This window comes from Macrobrachium nipponense, chromosome 4 (assembly GCF_015104395.2).
Source record: "Macrobrachium nipponense isolate FS-2020 chromosome 4, ASM1510439v2, whole genome shotgun sequence".
Classification (NCBI taxonomy): Eukaryota; Metazoa; Arthropoda; class Malacostraca; order Decapoda; family Palaemonidae; genus Macrobrachium; species Macrobrachium nipponense.
Window position 1 is genome coordinate 136904368 of NC_061100.1, and position 21312 is coordinate 136925679.

At 39.6% G+C, this 21312-nt stretch overlaps 1 protein-coding gene across 1 annotated transcript; it reads right to left on the reverse strand.

Annotated features, from left to right (window-relative positions):
* Window positions 1-648: 648 nt before the first annotated feature.
* On the reverse strand, window positions 649-17398 carry LOC135211517 (uncharacterized). Its single transcript, XM_064244822.1, has 3 exons — window positions 17266-17398; window positions 16294-16454; window positions 649-822 (listed from the first exon to the last, which is right to left on the reverse strand). Exons 1-3 carry the CDS (start codon window positions 17396-17398, stop codon window positions 649-651), a joined length of 468 nt encoding a protein of 155 aa, XP_064100892.1.
* Between the last annotated feature and the right edge of the window lie 3914 nt (window positions 17399-21312).

Below are 21312 nucleotides of genomic sequence, written 5' to 3' on the forward strand. Positions count from 1 at the left end.
CTATCAAAGGCAACCGTAAACAAAATTTTGAGAGAAATGTGTTTTAATCAAACTATTGGCATGAAAGAACACATTTCACTGTTTTCACTGCAATAAAAGATAAATACATAAAGCTCATAGTATTCTGATGAGATCAAGTGAAAAAATAATGTACGGAATCTGTTGATTTTTTGTTTACACAGTAAACTTAAAACCCTCAGCGCTATCTACTAGCATAAAAGAACTAAATTTCGTTCACAAACGATACATATTTAAGTGATATTTGACTTGAAAACACTTCGTATAATGTAAAATAACCTTGTCCCATATAATAAAATATCTTTGAGATTCACTTGCACTAACTAGAAGCAAGAAAGTCGCTCTGATTTGAGTTCAGACATACCTTGCAATCACCCTCAGCTGATTTCCCAACCAAAACATTGGTTGCTATATTTGTATTTTATAATACAAAAAAATAGTAATATGAAAAATAAATATATTATTGGATGCAGTGAAGTAAAGCATAACTTTATAAAAAGATCCTTGGAAAAGATGCTATTCATTATGTTTGTATTTTTATCATACAGTACTAATATATGATTATTACATACTCTAATTTTATATTTCGTGTGTGATGCTACCCCATAAAATTAGCTCCAAATTAGGTCTTCACAAGTCACATGATACACGAGTATATACAGTACACACGTAGGCCAGGCTTAAAGCTTCCTCCTCCTCCTCCTCCTCCTCCTCCTCCTCCTCCTCCTCCTCCTCCTCCTCCTCCTCCTCCTCCTCCTCCTCCTCCTCCTCCTCCTCCTCCTCCTCCTCTTTATCATCAAGGTCCTGTAATTATTGTGTAGAAGATCCTGTTCATCAAGAGGCAGCAAATAGACATCAGATTCCTCACTGGATGAACCTGGCACATCAATATCAACAATGGGAATTTCCATTAGCTAAAAAACTTCATTTCCTCCTCGGAAGGATCGAAAGCTTCACAGGAGTCTTCTCATTAGAAAACCCCATGCCAAATCTTCAGTTGAAATGGTCAACCTTCGGATGCCTTAAAGTCTTCAACCCCATGCAGCCTCCGCGAACTTCATAGGTGCTGCCATCAATTCAGCACTGCCAGCTTGCTTGCCAACTACCAAATTCACTGAAAAGCAGATCATGTCAGCCTTTTGCCATGATCTTGGGGGCATGATTGCTAGGACATCCTCTTGGGGGCATGATTCCTAGACATTCCCAAAGATTGTCCTGGGAAGTTGGGATATCATGGAAGGTTGACCTTGCAATGCTGTACTGATTCATGACGTGCCATCCACCAATTTTCCTCAGTTCTCTCAAGAATTTGTAGTTTCTGTTGAAGGGTCAACACCTTCCTCGCCCTCTTTACACAAGAAGGGGCCATACTGATAATGCACACAAAGCTAACTGCGCCTGCAAAGCCATGTGCTTGTGGTAACTCACTGTGTATTGCAGACACCCACAAATAATTCAAACAAGCCGTTGATCACCCATAAATGTAAAACAGATGGGAAAATGGTCTTTGTTGCCAAATGCATTGATACCTTCTGGATGTAGCTAATTAACAAGAACAACTCACAGTGACTTGTATGAAACATGCATATCTACCTATATGTTAGAGGATCTAATGGACCCTGTTCTAATTAACCCTCTTACGTCTCCCTTATTGCTGAAGGGGTCTCGGAGTGAGCGCCGAAGCGGAAAAAATATTTTTTCAAAAAAATCCCAGCGCGCTTAGTTTTTTTTTCAAGATTAAGAGTTAATTTTTGGCTCCTTTTTTTTGTCATTGCCTGAAGTTTAGTATGCAACCATCAGAATGAAAAAAAAAATATATAAATAATGCGTATATGATAGCGCAAAACAAAATTTCATATATAATTGTATTCACAAATCGCGCTGTGAGAAAAACGGTTAAAGCTAACGAGTTAATTTTTTTTCATTGTATTGTACACTAAATTGAAATCATTTTGGTGTATAACACATGTAAAACAATCAAAGCAACACAGAGAAAAATTATCACAAAATGATGCATGAATTTCGTAATGCGCGAACGTAAAAAAAATGTTTTTTTTTTAAATTCACCATAAATCTAAATATTGTTCTTGAGACTCCCAATTTGTTTCAAAATTAAGATAAATGATTGAATATTACTATACTGTAAGATTTTAGCTTACAATTGCAGTTTTCGACCATTTCGAACGAGTTAAAGTTGACCGAATGTAGAATTTTTTTTATATATTTTCTTTATATGCAAATATTTCGAAAATTAGAAAATTTACAACCTTCAATTATTTTTTGTTGTATTCTACATGAATAAATGCACATTTCATTCTACATGAAATTGTGCACATTTTCATAAATAAAACTCTATGAAACGCCTAAATGAAAGGAGCAAATATTAGAGAATGTGACAAATAGCATTTCGGAGATTTGTGGCAGAGAATCTGCGCGCGGAGGGAAGGAAAGTTTTTTTTTTTTTTAATTCACCATAAATCTAAATATTGTTTGCTAGGGACTTCGAATTTGTTTCAAAATGAAAATAAATGACTGATATTACTAGACTGTAAGAGTTTTAGCTTACAATTGTGTTTTTCGACTATATTTCGGTAGAGTCAAAGTTGAACCGAACGTGGTTTTTTTTTCTAGTATCGTGATTTATATGCAAATATTTCGAAAATGAGAAAAGCTACAACCTTCAATTATTTTTTATGTATTCTACATGAAATTGGTGCACATTTTCATATAATAATACTTTGTAACGCTAATTTAAAATGGTGCAAACATTACGGACAATCGCCCCAAAAATGTCTGATTTTTTTCGGAAGAGTTAACACGCGGACGTAGGGATTTTTTTTTTTTTTTTTTTTTTTTTTGATTTTTTTTTTTTTTTTTTTTTTTTTTTTTTTTTTTTTTTTTCCATAAATTCACCATAAATCTAAATATTGTGCTAGGAACTTCCAATTTGTTGCAAAATGAAGGTAAATTATTAAATATTACTAGAATGTAAGAGTTTTAGCTTACAATTGCGTTTTTTCGACCATTTCGGTAGAGTCAAAGTTGACCGAAGGTTGAAATTTGGCACATCGTTATTTATATGAAAATATTTCAAAACTGATAAAAGCTACAACCATGGGTTGTTTTGAGTTGTATTGTGCATGAAATGCACACATTTCTATATATAAAACTTTATGTAACGGCTAATTTAAAATGGTGCAAACATTACGACAATCGCACGAAAAAAATTTATCAGAAGAGTTACCGCACGGACGTAAGAAAAAAGTTTTTTTTCATAAATCCACCATAAATCAAAATATTGTGCTAGAGACGTCCAATTTGTTGCAAAATGAAGGTAAATGATTGAATATTACTAGAATATAAGAGTTTTGTACATGAACTTTCCTGTCAGACATATACTTAGCTTACGTCTCTGACGTCACGCAGAATTCAACTCGCGGCTAACGCGACAGGTAGGTCAGGTGATCTACCTTACCCGCCGCTGGGAAGCGGGTGTAAGAACCAACATACCTTTCTTGTCAGATTTTTTCTGTCGTCGGTGTCGACCACACCTGTTGTCGGTACCTCTTGACAGTTGGATTCTTTTCTCGTTTTTCGCCCTGGATTGTTTCTTTCTTTGGACTTTTGGTGAAGTACCCGATCTTTTCGGCCTGGCATTCGCGATTTGTGGACAGTTATTTGACTTTCTTTGGATTTTTCTTGGATTCATGATGTCTGATGTTGATACTAAGAAAACTGCTATGTTTAGAGTTTGTTGTATGACTGAGTGTAAGGTGAGGCTACGAAAGCTGCGGTAGACCCTCACACGGTACGTTTGAAGTGTAGAGGGAATGAATGCACCTTTAATAATCCTTGTAATGAATGTGAAAGCTGAATGAGGATGAATGGAAGTCTTTGTCTTCCTACTTGAGGAAGCTTGAAAAGGATAAAGTTAGGAAAGCTTCTTCTAGAGCAGTAGTAGATCTCGGTTTATTTTAGCGAGTTGGATATAGATAATCCTATTTTAGAAGTAGCTCCTTTGTCAGTTTCAGCTCCTGCTCCCTGCACCGAAGCCGAAGATGCGCCTTCGGAAGTGGCCTCCATGAAAGCCACCATTCGCAGTATGGAGAGGAAATTCAAACAATTAGAAGGTAAAAGTGATTCCAATAGTGATTTGTGCAGTGAACCCAGTGCAGTGGAGGTACGTCTGATCGGCTCCCTAATGCTTCCAGGCCTAGACCTCTTCCAGACTCCCAGTCCCAGTGGAGGAGGAAAGTCAAAGCCGCAGGGAAGGTTAGGGAGCATCCCCACCGGTCAGGCATCCCTCGGTAGCTCCTGTTGATCGTTCCCAGGCTACCTTGGATCGCTCCAAGAGAGAAATATTGCGCCAATGCTTCTCGTCTCGCCTTCGCCTTCTCCTAAACGAGGATGGAGCTCTTCGGAAGCCTCGTGCCCTTCAAAGAGAGCCTGGAACGCTCCCTGCGCCCGTCCATCCAGCCTGAAGTTTTTTTTCGGAAGAGCCTGAGGTGGAAGCGAAGAAACGTAAGAGATCTCAGAGTATCGTTCCCCGAGCAGAGATCGAGCCCTCTGTCACCTGTTCAAGAGTTTGTGAATTCTCCTGCAAGGGTGTTGGCTAACCTTCAGGCGCAGATTTCGGCTCTGGCTGGACTTCTCTTTGCGTGTCGTCTCGTCGTAGGAAGGACGTCTCGCTTCCTGTAAAGAAGTCCAGGCTCCCCTCTCCTGACTCTCGCTATTCGACGGAAGCGGCTCACCTGTGCGTTCGGATTCTCGCATGGAGACTTTCTGCTTCGGACAAGATCCCATCTGCGTCCAAGCGCCATTCGCCTGACAGACAGGTTTCTCCTTCGGACAAGGAGCAGACTGCTCGTAGGAGATCTTCACCCTACAGACGCTCTTCTCGAGACAGGATCGCTCCCCTTGATAGGCGCCAATTGCCTAGTAGGCGCTACTCACCTCGTAGCCGCTACTCACCTCGTAGCCGCTCCTCGTCTCGCCTCCACTCTCCTGTTGACAAGCGCCCTAAATCGGACAGGCGCTCTTCGCTGGACAGGCGTCAAGAGCTTTGTTATGCGCTTTCTTTCCCTGGCAGGGCGCTCTTCTCCTGACTTTCACTCTCCTCGAGTCAGGCGCCGAGATCCTAGCAGGCGCTTCTCCCCTTGTAGGCGCTCGTCGCCAGAGATCCTCTCGCCTCGGTTTCAGGCGCCAAGAGCCTGGTAGCCGCTTCTCGTATGGCAGGCGCTGTTCGCCTGGTAGCCGCTCTCCTTTTGATAGGGCGCCAAGAGTCCTGGATAGAAGTTTCTTCTTCAAACAGGCGCTCTGCTCCTGACAGCCGTCTTACTCCTGTTAGACTCCAAGAATCTGGAAAACGCACTCCTCCAGACAAGAAGGATGTTGCAAGTAGGCACGTTTCTGAAGCTTTGTCTCCAAGACGTATACGTCTTACTTCCTCTAGAGACTCTTTTAAGAATAGTCGCGCCTCTAAGGATCATGAGGGTTCTTCAGCTCAGGAAGAACAGGATCCCTCAGAAGAAGAAGGACCAAAAGACTCCTGTTTCCTCCTATAGAGGTTGACAAGATTTGCTCCTGCAAGAGTTCGGAGATATCCTTTCTCCTGTGGCTCCTCCTTCTCCTCTTTCGTTATTCTCCACTTCGAAGACGTCGAAGGTTTCGTCTTGTGTAAGGATGAAACCTACTGTTTCCATGAAGAAGGCGCTTAGAGGTTTTGGGAATGGCTCCTTTCTAAGGAAGAGAAAGGGAAGACTGTTTTTTTTGTTTTTTCTTTCCCTCCGTTCTAAACTGACTGGCAGATTGGGATTCTGGTACGAATCGGGCGAACCTTTATGGCCTCGCTCTCCCTTCATCTGCGGACTCGGACTTCTCTTCATTGGTGGATTCTGCTCGTCGTTCCGCCCTCTTGTCCGCCAAGACTACGTGGGGATGAACGAACTTGACCACCTACTGAAGGGAATGTTCCGAGTCCTGGAAGTTTTCAACTTCCTTGATTGGTCTTTAGGAGTTCTGGCTAATAAGACCCAGACCCCTGATTCACTGTCTCCTGAAGATCTTAACTGCGTCCTCACTTGCATGGACAAAGCAGTGAGAGACGGATCGAGTGAAGTCTCCTCACTGTTTGGAGCTGGAGTTATTAAGAAGCGGTCTGTCTACTGTTCGTTTCTCACTAAGGCAGTTTCACATGCACAAAGGGCCTCGCTTATGTATGCTCAGCTCTCTCCTCTTCTGTTTCCCCAAGAAAATTATTTAAGATGTCTCGAGTGCCCTTTCAGCTAAGGCTACTCAGGACATGTTAGCCCAGGCGGCCTAAGGAACCTCGCTCTGTCTTCCAACCCAAGGCCAAGAAAGAGACTCCTCTGAGGCAGGAGCCCTTTCGAGGAGGACCCGCTGTTAGAGGTTCTTCAACCAGAGGAACTAGACCTTTTAAGAGAGGTAAAACCTCTAGGTCAGTCAAAAGGAAGAAATAGCGATCAAGGACTCCAGACATCAGTGGGTGCCAGACTACTGAAAAATTTTGCCGACGTCTGGGCCCACAAAGGGGCAGACAATTGGTCCTATCGATTGTCAGCAAAGGATACCTCATTCCCTTCTCGTCAAGACCACCATTGACGACAACTCCGAGGAGTTGGTGGCCAAGTACAAGGACCCCATCATGAATCAAGCCTTTTCTCTAGCAGTAGATCTCATGCTAGAGAAGAGGCTATAGAACTAGTGAAAGATCCCCGCTCTGCGGGCTTTTACAACAGACATTCCTAGTTCCGAAGAACTCAGGAGGATGGAGACCGGTTTTGGATGTAAGCGCCCTGAACGTCTTTGTGGAAAAGAAGGAGGAATTCGCCATGGAGACAACATCCTCAGTGTTTAGCGCTCTTCGTCCAGGGGACTGCATGGTGTCTCTAGACCTTCAGGACGCTTACTTTCATGTGCCGATCCATCCTTCTTCACGGAAGTATCTACGATTCATGATGGGAGGAAACATCTTCCAATTCAAAGCCTTGTGCTTCGGCCTATCTACTGCACCCCAAGTTTTCACAGGGTTAATGAAAAACGTGGCGCAGTGGCTACATTTGGAGGGAGTGAGGGTGTCGCTTTATCTCGACGACTGGTTAATCAGAGCAGAGTCTCAAGAAAGATGTCTGGAGGACCTTCAAAAGACCCTTACATTGGCAAGTTCTCTGGGACTTCTGGTGAACTTCCAGAAGTCTCAATTAATCCCCAGTCAAGAGCGGATCTATCTGGGGATTCGGATAGCTTCTCTGGCTTTTCGGGCTTTTTCCGTCGCCAGAGAGGATAGCTCATTGCTACGAGAAAATAACGACCTTCCTAGAGAAAGATGCATGCACAGCGAGGGAGTGGATGAGTCTGCTGGGACACTCTCCTCGTTGGAGCAATTCGTTTCTCTAGGAAGGTTGCATCTCAGGCCTCTACAGTTCTTCCTATACCAGAAACTGGAGGCGTCTCTCCCTAGATCTGGAGTTCTCCTTCAAGATCTCAAGGGAATCAAGAGAGACCTTCGGTGGTGGAACAACCCACTTTGTTTTGTGGAAGGAATGTCTCTTTACATGCCAAACCCCAACCATGTGTTGTTTTCCGATGCATCGGAAGCAGGTTGGGGAGCGACGCTCGGGACAAGAGAAGTGTCAGGCACCTGGAAGGGGATCAGGTGTCCTGGCACATCAACAAGAAAGAGTTGATGGCAGTCTGGATGGCATTGAAAGCCTTCGAGCCCCACGTCCGAAATGCAGTAGTGCAGGTCAATTTCGGACAACACAACGAGCCTTGGCGTACATCAAAAAACAGGGGGGGACGCACTCCTTCTCCCTGTACGAAACAGCAAGGGATCTTCTGCTGTGGTCTCAAACAAGGAAGATCAGTCTTCTCACCAGATTCGTACCAGGGAGAAAGGAACGTCAGGGCCGATCTCCTGAGCAGGAAGAATCAAACTCCTGCCTTCCGAGTGGACCTCCACTCAGAGGTATGCCCTCACATCGACCTCTTTGCAACAGCAAGGAACGCAAGAATCGAACTTTACTGCTCCCCGATCTCAGACCCAGGAGCAGTATCAGTGGATGCGTTTCTCCTAGATTGGACAGGGTCTAGACGTCTACGCCTTTCCCCCCTTCAAAGTACTGGGACAAACCCTCAAGAAATTTGCTATCTCGGAGATGACAAGAATGACGCTAGTAGCTCCGTTCTGGCCTGCCCAAGATTGGTTCACAGAGGTACTGGAATGGTTGGTGGACTTTCCAAGAGCACTTCCACAAAGACAAGATTTGCTCAAACAACCCCACTTCGACAGGTATCACAGAAACCTCCCCGCTCTCAATCTGACTGGCTTTCGACTGTCAAAAGTCTTGTCAGAGCGAAGGGGTTTTCGACAAAAGCTGCTAAGGCTATCGCCTCAGCTAGAAGACCTTCGACCCTTAAAGTCTACCAGTCGAAGTGGGACGTCTTTCGCCAGTGGTGGCAGGAACCAGAAGTTTTCCTCTTCCAGTACCTCTGTGACTCAGATAGCAGATTTCCTAGTTTTCCTCAGAGAAAAATGTGGTTTGGCAGTATCTACTATCAAAGGATACCGGAGCATGCTGGCTGCTGTGTTCAGACATAGGAATTTAGATCTTTCGAATAACAAAGATCTTCATGATCTATTAAGATCTTTTGAAACTTCCAAGAAAACTTCGAACGAAGTTCCAAGTTTGGAATCTGGACGTGATTCTTCGTTTCCTGAGGTCCTCTAGGTTTGAACCACCACATTTAGCCTCCTTCAAAGATCTTACGAGGAAAGCTCTCTTTCTCATGGCTTTAGCATCCGCTAAAAGGGTTAGTGAAATTCATGCCCTAGAAGGAAGGGTAGGTTTCAAAGGAGATTCCGTGGTTTGTTCCTTCCTTCCTTCGTTTTTAGCAAAGAATGAGAACCCCTCAAATCCTTGGCCAGGAGCTTTGAGGTTCGTGGATTATCTGTCCTAGTAGGGGAAGAACCTGAAAGAACTCTTTGCCCTGTTAGGATTTTAAAGAAAATACTACCTTCAGAAGAAGAAAACCCTTAAGGGCATTGAGGACAGAATTTGGTGCTCTGTAAAGGACCCCAGCAGACCATTGTCAAAAAATGCGCTGTCTTTCTTCATTAGAAGTCTTGTGAAAGAAGCACATAGATCTTGTAATGAAGAACATTTCAAGCTCCTAAAGTCAAGGCTCATGAAGTGAGAGCAATTGCCACTTCCTTGGCCTTTAATAAGATATGTCTCTTCAGAATCTGATGAAAACTACATTCTGGAGATGTAATTCAGTATTCGCCAACCACTACCTAAAAGACGTCAGTATTACGTATGACGAGTGCTTCGCTTTAGGCCCGTACGTATCGGCGGATTCGGTGCTGGGGCAGGGAGCTGGAACATATCCTTAGTAGTTTTTTCCCTTGTTTTTGTTATTTGAGTTTCATATGGTTGCATGAAAAATGATGCAGGTAGGCATCTTTTTTCGTTTCGTAATACTAATAACTTTAGTTTGGTTAGGTGATCGGATTTAGTTTTGAAGCTCCCTGCGGTTGGTAGTGGAACAGGTTCTGTCATAGAAGAGGGCGAACCCCCATTGACATGATCCGACTTGGATTCTACTAAGTAAGCTGGATATCAAGTCCCAGTTAGTAGACCCAAAGAGTCTTTTCAGCTGTAGGTCACGCCCTCGCTGTAGCTCTTATGGCTATGCAGACTAATAGACAGTATCTATGAAGTCTTCAGCCTAAACAGGTAAGAACCAAGGTTATTTTTATCCTACAACAGGTGTTGTTTTACCTTTTCTTTGTTATTTTCTGTCTTGTACCCTCCACCAAGGGTGTCAATCAGCTAAGTATATGGTCTGACAGGAAAGTTCATGTACAAAATTATATTGTTATTTTACAATAAAGTTTGTACATACTTTACCTGGCAGACATATACGATTGATGGTCCCGGCCCGCCCAGCCTCCCCTCAGGAGACAGGTATAAGAGAGAAAAAATCTGGCAAGAAAGGTATGTTGGTTCTTACACCTGCTTCCCAGCGGGCGGGTAAGGTAGATCACCTGACCTACCTGTCGCGTTAGCCGCGAGTTTTGAATTCTGTCGTGACGTCAGAGACGTAAGCTAAGTATATGTCTGCCAGGTAAGTATGTACAAAACTTTATTGTAAAATAACAATATCATTTTTAGCTTACAATTGCGTTTTTCGACCATTTCCGTAGAGTCAAAGTTTGACCGAAGGTTGAAATTTTGGCACTTATCGTTATTTATATAGAAAATATTTCAAAACTGAGTAAAGCTACAATTATGAGTATTTTTTTGTTGTATTCTACATGAAATTGCGCACATTTTCATATATAATACTCCATGTAACGGCTAATTTAAAATGGTGCAAAAATTATGTCAAAGTGACGAAATAATTTCTGAGATGTGTCACTGATACTTTTTTGTGCGATAAGAAAGAAATTCGCGCTTGCGCGCCTGCATAACGATTGTAAAACAAAAACAACGCCTTATCCGGGAGCTCCCAGCATCCCCAGGCGCGTGATTCAAAAGTTTTCGCCTGGTAGGCCTATTAAGTATTTTTCCACAAACTTTTAAAAAAACTTTAGCGACGTTTAATACGTCCAGTCGGCACCCGACAGACAATTTATGTCGACTATTAATACGTCCAATCGGCGTTAGAGAGAAATTAAAAGCCAAGAAATCATTAATTAGTGACTTAACCTATCTTAGCACCCACCCAGGACTGGCAACTCTGCAGCTAAATCAGTTATCGATCTAAGGCTAAAACTAAATTCAAAGATACAAAACAGTCTTTATTTCTCCAAAAGAACTAACATGAAAACCAAGGAAAAATTTATTTAAAAATTCAAAAACTTGAAACACAACTACACCTCTTAAGTCATCTTAATTAATAAAAATGTCACACTATTCTCATTTGTCAAAAACCCATCAGTATTTTCCCAAACAAAATTGTCAATTACAGAATTCATTTTCTGTGGTGAAAAACCGAATCCATCGTCTCAATGAGTCTTCTATGCGCCCTCTTCGGCTTTTCTCATTGGTAATCACTGCAGTCTAATAATCCATTTCCCCATCACTACCCAAATATTACGTTGCACACACACAGATGGCCATACAAACACATAGCTAAATTCTTGTGGAACTTCCCACGAACACACCCTGTTTAACGTATGAACACACACATGACTGTATTTTTCTGACGTCACGATCGTATGACTTCCGATCGACCAGGTCAACTTGCGCATCCGCGCCCTCACCCATGAGATTTGGTAATGTTTCAAGTTTCCACCTAGTTACCCGAGGAATTCGCTAATGTCGTAAAGTTTCCCAAAGTACTTGTGACTGTGCTGCTACACATTCCAATCTGTTGGTGACAGGGTCCTTTGAACTCTATTTTTAATTTTAAACCTACTGCCTTTCCAGTTGGCCTTTTAATATGCCTCAGCCACTACCAGGATGCCCCCTGGCGCATACTAGGAACCCGCCACTGATATATAGTTTTATCACAGTTGTTTATCCTGCCACATGATTCAGGCAACTTACAATGTTGGTTTTCTCCTACCCTGTCGGTTACATCCAAAGTTGATGGCCCTGGCTACACACATTGTGACTGCCATTATTGCCACCATAACAGTGATCACTGGAACTGTGTAACATTCTGCAAAGAAAAAAAATCGTCCTCTCCATTATCCTCTAGTGGAAGAACCATAATTGTTCCAGTGTATGCGGAACTTTTACCACCTCATGGTTCCCATGTTGGTGTATCATAAACATCCTTGTTTATGAATTGTAGATTCATCATCTTCCAATGGAGGAACGTAAGTACCTCCTATTTGTTGCTGAACTTGAATATTCTGTGGCCCATGCGAGTGCTTCCTGCAGCTGCCTTGAATCTACGATACTTATATCGTGGATCCTGGTTAGCCCAAGAAATTATCCTGAGACGACTCCACAATAGCCATCAAAGATTTTCAGTACTTGTAGTAATCTGTGACCTTGTTACCTATGGTGAAGACCATACATCTGGGCACAGTAGATCCAAAGTTGTTTTTGTTGTCACCACTCGATATGAGTCTTGGAATCCTGTAAAGTTATCGTGTGTCCGTGTTTCGTCGTGAACAAGTTCTAACTGACACCTTGACAAGTCTATGCATTTTAGAAACAAATCCTACTTCCACACACATATCTGTCATGAACTAATACACACCAAACCTCATAGACAGTTATTAAAAACTTAAATTCTTCATTAAAACAACAGTATCTATCCACTGACCCCATATAAAAAGAAAGATATGGGAAAAAGCTTTTATCTCTAACTGACAACTCGACAATTAACCCCTATCTGATGAGTACACCAACAAAACCTAGTTATGTTTATACAACTAATCTTCAGCAATTATAGTTTCACCCACATTTGTATGTTATGTATCCTTAAATAAATTAAACCACCTCTCTAAAAATAACACATCATTTAAAAAACCTATGTAAAAAAGAAAAACCCTAATAGAAAATAATAATACCATACTCTTTCCCACATTACCAAATGTAGTTTGCATCACACAAAAATTACTGCCACAAACAAATCAGTATCAATCGACATATAACCCCTTTAGATTCCTCACAACAAAACGTCTTCATCCAAAATGTCAGAATGAGAAAAACCCTATGAGTATCCAACTCTAAATGAAACATCAACAATAGCACAATTGAGACACCACTCAGCATTGTCGTCATTAACCTCAAAATAAATCCTTCCTAAAACCTCATTAATCCTCACTCATACTACAAAACCTCATTTATCTTCAAAAGGAAATCCTAGCTAACCTTTAATCAGCACTACATATTACCAAAAATATCTACCTCCACTATATAACCACCAATATGAACACCTGTCTCAGGCTAGATACACTGAACCACCAAAATATAATACCAAAGAAAATTGCAAACTACCAGAAACCATAAAACCACAATGAATGAGTACCACTGCCAAAAACCATAATACAACAAAAAACTACAAAAATCACTCCACTGGCTCATAAACCCCGATCACCAAAAATCAACATAAAAAATCAACACCAACCAAAAATCAACACCAAAAATCAGCACCATTAAATATCAAATAGTGACACAACTTTTATCCTCATTCCTAGTACTAACACCATAGTATTTCTCATAGAAACCAAAGGATATCACCCATTATTATCTCCAGAAAACTCCCCAATCAAATGCTTCCACTCCACATTATTTTCCCCCATTATTTCTCCCAAATTACAGTGGCCCCCTCCCCGTATTTGCAGGGGATGCTTACCAGCCCCCCCCCCCCCCCCCCCCACCACACACACACACACCCCCCCCCCCCCCCCCCCCCCCCCCCCCCGGAACCCCCATACCCCCATAAAAATATATAAAACCCCTATTTTGTTAGCTAAAACTCAAGAAAAACTCACTAAAAATTATTATACCTTGTGTTTTTAATAGTTTTTATCACAAAAAGTGCATTTTATGATCAAATTGAGAAAAAAAAGGAATGTGGATTTTTCTCATAGAAAAATACCATGGATAGATGAATTTTTCCGTGAATAATTGGGGAAATGTTCCCGTGAGAAATCCGTGAATGCATGAGTCTGCGAGTTCCTGAGAACGCGAATATATGGGGATCCGCTGTTTTCCATTATTACAACAATTATCCCGATAGATATGCCGAATTGCTGCAGTTGCGCACAAAAAGAAAATAGTAAAGAAAAAATATAGTGTTAAAATAAGATTGATTAACTAAACTAAAAACACTACAGATCTCTGTCTTCCATATTTCATCATCCATTTGTGAAACAGAGAAAATTCAAAATGCATAACTGCGCAGTGTCCCCTTTTTTACCATTTTCCTGTCTTCTTGATCTTTAATTATGCTAAACTTAGACCTGTCTTTTTCATCCAAAACTTAAAACTGTTTCCTCTCTTTTTTTTCAATAATCCTAAAAAGAATCATTAAATTTTGGAACTAAACTTATAATTTAATTTCCATTCATCACATTAACTTTAAAGAAGACATTATCCCCAACAGCAATTTTTAACTCTTCTTTAACATTGCTCTTCTCCACCATTTCTCGTGTCTTCCACTCAAGATTGCGGCTGAGACAAGCATGACTCCCTTTTCCCGTAAAGTTTTAATGACTTACAGTATATACTCGTGTAACGCGTGATATCGTATATTGTGCAACCTGCAAATTTTCACCCTTTAAAAATTATTTTATCACATATCTCACGCATCATGCAAGTTAAATTTACGAGACCAAATAACAATAGGCTAACCTCTTTTTCTCCTCTTTATCTATTCCAATTTTTAGTTAGGATAACCCGTTTTCCTCCATCTTTCATCTATCCCATCTAGTTAAGTTTAAGAAAGTAATAGAGAATGCCAAAAGTATTGTTAGTAAGAAAGTAAAAGAGAATGCCAAAGTATCATTAGTAATATATATTTGTTTTGAAAATGCGTACAGCCAGAAACAGCTGATTTACATACTATGAACAACTAAATACAATAACAACAGCCTTTTTGCTTGCATTTCAACCATTGTACGATAGTAAAAATTACTATAGTTATGTTACAAATGACGTTAAGGAGAATAGGACTGATACATTTTTACATTACTAGCTTATATCCTTATTCGCCATGTAGAAAAGATCAGCAAGGGCATATACTGCTAAATTTAATCTGCAAGTTTTAGCTGAAGTTGAGGAAAGAATGTTGAGCTGCTAACTACTATTATCGTGCATTGGCAACGTGGATAAAAACTCACAAACTTCGGTATAGTACCATTAAACTCAAAGACCGTAAACGAAATTTGAGAGAAACACAATTTAATCAAAACTATCGGGCATGAAAGAACTAATCTTACTGTTTTTCACTCCAGTAAAAGGTAAATACATACATAATGCTCTTAGTATTTGTATAACGTAAAATAACCTGGTCCCATATACATAAATAGAGTATCTTGAGATTCATTTGCGCTAACTAGAAGCAAGAAAAGTTGCTCTGATTTGAGTTCACTACAGCAAAACAAACTATACTTGCAATCACAACCACCCTCAGCTGATTTCTAAACCAAAACATTGATAGCTGTTTTTATTCTATAATACAAACAAATAGTAATATGAAAATACATATAATATTATTGGATGCATTGAAGTAAAGCAAATTTTTTTTAAAGATCCATGGAAAAGATGGCATATCCATTATGGTTTTGTATCTTATCACACGATACTAAATGTGATTATTACACGCATGAATTTTATATCTCATGTATGATGCAACCCCCTTAAAATTAGCTCCAAAATTAGGTCTTCAAAAGTTGCATGATGTGCGAGTATAGTGTATGGTAGTTGTTTCCCCACTCCTCCACAAGAAGGTTCAGGCACAAATCAAATGTGCCTTGTGCTTGGCAACCAAATAATGCTTCACATGGAGACATTTCAATAGTCCTGACCATAGTATTAATGTTACGCCTAAACAGTATCTATAGATCTATCCCAGTTCTTATTGTTGCCCGCCAATAGTTTTCTGGAGAGCTTCGAGCACTTTTCAGTTTGCTCGTTTCACATAATCCATTAGCTGCCGGTCCTGTATGGAAGGATTGTTACCTTCTGATCCCCATAACTTCTGCCAGGCGCACTAAGGTCCTGTTTATTTGAGTGCCTCGGTGGTGTGATCGTTATGGTCTTGGCCTGCCACCTTGAGCATTCCACTGAAGGGTAAGCAGTGTGTATTTCTGGTGATAGAGGTTCGCTCTCGATGTGGTTCGGAAGTCACATAAAGCCGTTGGTCCCCTCATTGAATAACCACTGGTTCCATGCAACATAAAAACACCATACAAACTAGGTCTTTATTTACAAATTCCCTACCCTTATCAATCAACAAAACCACAGGTACCTCATATATTTATATAAAACTATTGAAAAATGCCTCAGCAACTTTGCTGTTTCATGCTTTATTGGGAAAATTTTCCACTACCCTTGACAGTTCATTTATTATCACCAAGAAGTACTTGTAGCATAGACCTTGATTCAAGAAATTCAGAATATCCCCATAGATACCCATGTGCACCTTCTGAAAAGGTCTACTTGGTATCAGATATGACCCTAATTTCCAGGTTTGCAAGCGTTGCACACTGTACACTTTTTCACAAAGTTTTCCACATCTTCCCACATATTCTTCCAAATATATTTATTACGCATCCCATTATACATCTTTTCTACCCCCAGATTTTGGACTTCCAAACTTGCCATCTAAGACCACTGGAATTAGGACTTTCAGAATCACGATCTGTGTCGTATTCCCTTTACTTTCACTTGGCCTTAATTTATATTTAATTATCCTAACCAACAGATTACCCTCTAATTCCAAACCTGAAAAAGGCAACTTACCTTATGTGTCCACCAAAATTTCATCCTCATCTTGCCTTTTGCTCTATGAGAACTGATATCCCACTGTATAGAATTGACCGGTTAACTAACCCCAACTGAAATACTTCCATCTCTCAAAAACTTCTACTAAGTGCATCTGCTATCACATAGCACATATATGCCCTCTACTGTATTTTAGCTTTGCATCAAAATCTCTGATTGTTAGGAACCATCGAGCTCTTTTAGTCAACATCTGACTTATTAAAAAGATCTAATAATGCCTTGTGGTCTGTAAAAACTTCTACTTTATTCCCCATTAGCTACATATTAAAATGAACCAAGCTTGATATCACAGCAAAGGCTTCCTTATCTATGGTAGCCATTAACCTTTTTTTTCATTACTACCCTTTGGTCTTAAATTTCTTGCTATAATAACCTATTGGATGGGATTTCCCTTCAAACTTCTGCGTAAGGCGAGCACTATACCCTCCTGACTGGCATCTGTCACTAGTGTTAAAGGTTCGCTGAAATCCAGAAATTTCAGAACTGGGGGATTCATTAATACATCCTTAACTTCCTGTTGCAGCTCCCCCCAAGAAAATTGAATATCCTCCTGCAACACATCTGTTAAGGGAGCTGCCAAAGTAGAGAGAACCTTTCACAAATCGTCTAAAGAACCCCGTCATCTTCAAGAATGACCTAACTTGTTTCTTTGTCTTAGGGACAGGAAAATCGGCAGTTGCTTTGACTTTATCATCATTTACTCCACCCCCTCTTTAAATATGACATGCAATCTGCTGCTTCAAGAAGTCACACTTGGCTAACTTAGTTTTCAAATCCAGTAGTCTAAGTCTCCTCAGGACTTCCTTCAGCACTTCCATGTGATGCTTGATCAAATCTGTTGCAGTCAATATATCATCCATGTACACAAAGATATTCATGCCCATAGTCCATGCAAACTGTTTTCACCAACCTCGTAACAGTCATGGCTACCTGATAAACCAAAAGGCCTCCATGTAAACTCAAAATGCCCCTTGGGCAATGAGAATGCAGTAGATTCCTGACTATCTTCACTAAGAGGAATCTGCAAAAATCCCTGCTTAAGGTCTGTTGAAGAATATATCCTACTTCTCCCAATTTTCCACAAAAAGGTCTAGTATGCATGCCACCAGATAACTGTCAGGAATTGTTTTCTCATTCAGTTTACGGAAATCCACACAGAACGGACTGAACCGTCCTTCTAGGCACTGCCAGTAAGGGAAAGTTTGTACAGGGACACACTTAAGTCTCATAATCCCTTCCTTCTCCCATTTACTAACCTCTTTCTCTACCTGTTCCCTGATTTTGTAGGGTATGTGGTACACAGAAATAAAGATGGTTTGGTCTCCTCTTGTAGATTCAACTTACCTTCTAACACCTTAGTCAGCCCTTACTTATCCCCTTTTAAAGCCACAACATCCCCAAATTCAGCTAAAACTTTGCTAAAGCTTCTTTATGCTCCTTGTAATCTGCATTAGCTAAGTGATCCCTAAAGATTTTCCTCCTTATTTGCATTTTTGCCTCTGAAAATTCAGTTTTCCCCTCTACAATAGCCAGTGAACCACTATGCCCACTCCAATCCTGGAGGTCTACCACATAAGTATTTTTCTGATACTCCCAAACTGTATCATTACAATTCAACAATTCCATCCATGTAACAATTATGTTTGATACCTTGCTTACCTACACTGCACTAAATAACCCCTTTTAGTTTTTTCGGTACCCTCAAATGTACACACCTCTTTGGGCATTTTCACTTCTGTTATCCTGACTTTCACCTTAGTCATTGTACCTGGGTTTAAAAATAACATCCCCTCTTGATAAAACCCCTCCCCTTTTTAATGTACGAGCATCATACATAGCAACACTCCCCGTGACTGTTATTCACCCCATGTTCCACATTCACATGAACGTCACCCATGTTTATCTAGGTATCACCATACCCCAAACGTTAGTATCAGTATCACCATTTTTATCAATATCACCGTTATCACATTGCCAACATTATTAACGCATATTATTATCACAAATATCACCAGTATCACCAGTATTGCCATAGCCCATATTAACCTCAGTATCCTTATGTACCTCAGTTGCATGTACACCCTCATATGGAATAAAAACCCGGTATCCCAACAGTTATGCCACTAACACCTGTATAGACCGATATCCTATGTCTCTTACATGCAGGATGGATCAACTGAAGTTTGTTGCCCAGTGCAACCCCTTTTATCACCAAAAATGGTTCTATTAACACCCGATCACCCAGAGCGAACTGCTTTCTTATAAAAGCTAAGGTACAGTCAAACCTTGGTTTTTGTACGCCTTCCTTTCGTACGTTTTTGGGCATGTACGAACTGTTGTGGTCACTTAGCTCTTTCCCTTCCTTGAATAGGTAGTCTTCCTCATTTGCTCATGTTTTATTTTAAAGTTTTAAAGTATTTTATTTTAGCTGATTTTTGTGATAATTTGTGCTATTATAAAAAAACTTAAAATTTTTGCAGACTGATGATGTATTGAAGCAATATGAAACGTTTCATATAAATGAAGCATGTTTTTTAAACTGTTGTCTTCCTAGGAATATATATTATATATATATATATATATATATATATATATATATATATATATATATACATACAGTGGGGCCCCCACCCCCCATATTCGAGTTCTCCAGATTCGTGGACTCACACATTTGCGGATTTCTCTCGGGAACGTTTCCCACCCCGCATTATTCCGTGGAAATTCACTATTTTTCTATAGAAAATATCCACAAATTCCTGGTTTTTTTTATCAATTTCATCAGAAAAATGCACTTTTTGTTATAAAACTATTAAAAAAAAACCAAGTATGAAAATGTTTAGGTGGTTTTTCTTGAGTTTTAACTAACAAAAATAGGCTGTTTTTTTAGCATTTTTATAGGGGTTCCAAACATTTGCGGGTTTCTAACTATCACAGGGGGGTCTGGTACGTATCCCCAGCGAATAAAGGGGACCACTGTATAATATATATATATATATATATATATATATATATATATATATATATATATATATATATATATATTATATATATATATATATATATACACACACACACGTGTTCCCCCCGTATTCACGGGGGATGTGTACCAGAACACCCCCGTGAATAATGAAAACCCTTGAATAGTTAGAACCATAAAAAAAATGCTTATAACTGCCTATCTTGAAAGTTCAGATACCAAATGTATACCTTAAATAACATCCTACTTCAAATTTACCTAAAATTACTAACCTATTACTGTATTAATCTTTGAGGTTATGTATTATTAATATCATTTCAAAGTCATCTTAAACATTTTACCATTAAAAATATATACCTACAGCCAATAACAGAGAGAGAGAGAGAGAGAGAGAGAGAGAGAGAGAGAGAGAGAGAGAGAGAGAGAGAGAGAGAGAGAGCATTGAATGGCAACATCATATATCTGACCATCAAAAGTAAATTATGAATTATTTCTGAGGCATAGCGAATAATAATGGGGAGAGAGAGAGAGAGAGAAAACGAGAGACTTCTAGACTCGACTCCTTCCCCTCCGCCAATTCATATATCAAACTGCCATTTACTCCCCCACCCACCTTCCTCCAAGTGGATAAAAATACTGGGAATCGCTATTTTTTTTAACAATCATATTAATATTTGAAAATTAGTTATAAGTTAAATCATTTATTTATACTACAAAACAAACATAAGTAAGAGAGGGAGAGAGTGTGTGTGTTATTGCTATTGTTTAATCTCATTAAACTTAATATTATTTGAAAACTAGTACTGAATATTATTATTTTACCATAAAATGTAGTAATGCCCTTAAAGATATACTTATACATACACTTCCAGCCCAAACAGAGGGCGAGAGTTACCACTATGACATACGTGCTTCTCGTGTGGCAAAAGAAAGAAAAGAGAGAGAGAGGGTTATCCTTATTTAAAAGAGTGAAATGGATAGATTATTGTATTTCTTTAAAATTACTATCCATATGAATTTGAAATTTAGTTGTTATATATTATGCGAAAATATTAATAAAACCTATAACACATGTAACATAGAAATTCTCTCATTCTAGTAAGAGAGGAGAGAGATGAGAGAGAGAGAGAGGAGAGAGAGAGAGAGAGAGGAGAGAAGAAATTGACATGATCTGGTGAGGGCAACACACTCCGCCTCACTGTCACATTACTGATATATTGAATTGTGGACCCAGCCATCTCAGTTGGCTAACTGGAGTTCAAAGACAAGATGGGGTAGAAAGATTTTCTTCCAAGCTACATAGCTTTTTAATTTATAATGAAAATCTTGCTAAGACTTTAGTATTGTACATTAATGAATTTAATTATGATGTTTACATTAATATTGATATCTGAAAACTTAGATAAATCACTATTATCATACAAAAAACAAAAACATCTCTGTACGAGAGAGAGAGATGAGATGAGGAGAGAGAGAGACTATGAGAGAGAGACGAGAGAGATAGCATAGTTTCTGTAAAACTCTTTCACATATGATTTTTTAATTACAGTTATTATTATTATTATTATTATTATTATTAGTATTATATTATTATTATTATTTGAAAATATGAATAAACATATTATACATACTTTTACATAAACAAAAATCTCTCATCTCAGAGAGAGAGAGAGAGAGAGAGAGAGAGAGAGAGAGAGAGAAGAGAGAGAGAGAGAGAGAGAGAGAGAGAGAGAGAGAACAAACTCCCTCCCCTCTCACATTACTTGATATATTTAACAGCTGTTGGGCCTTAACTTGGTACCTTTTTTTAAATTTAAAAAC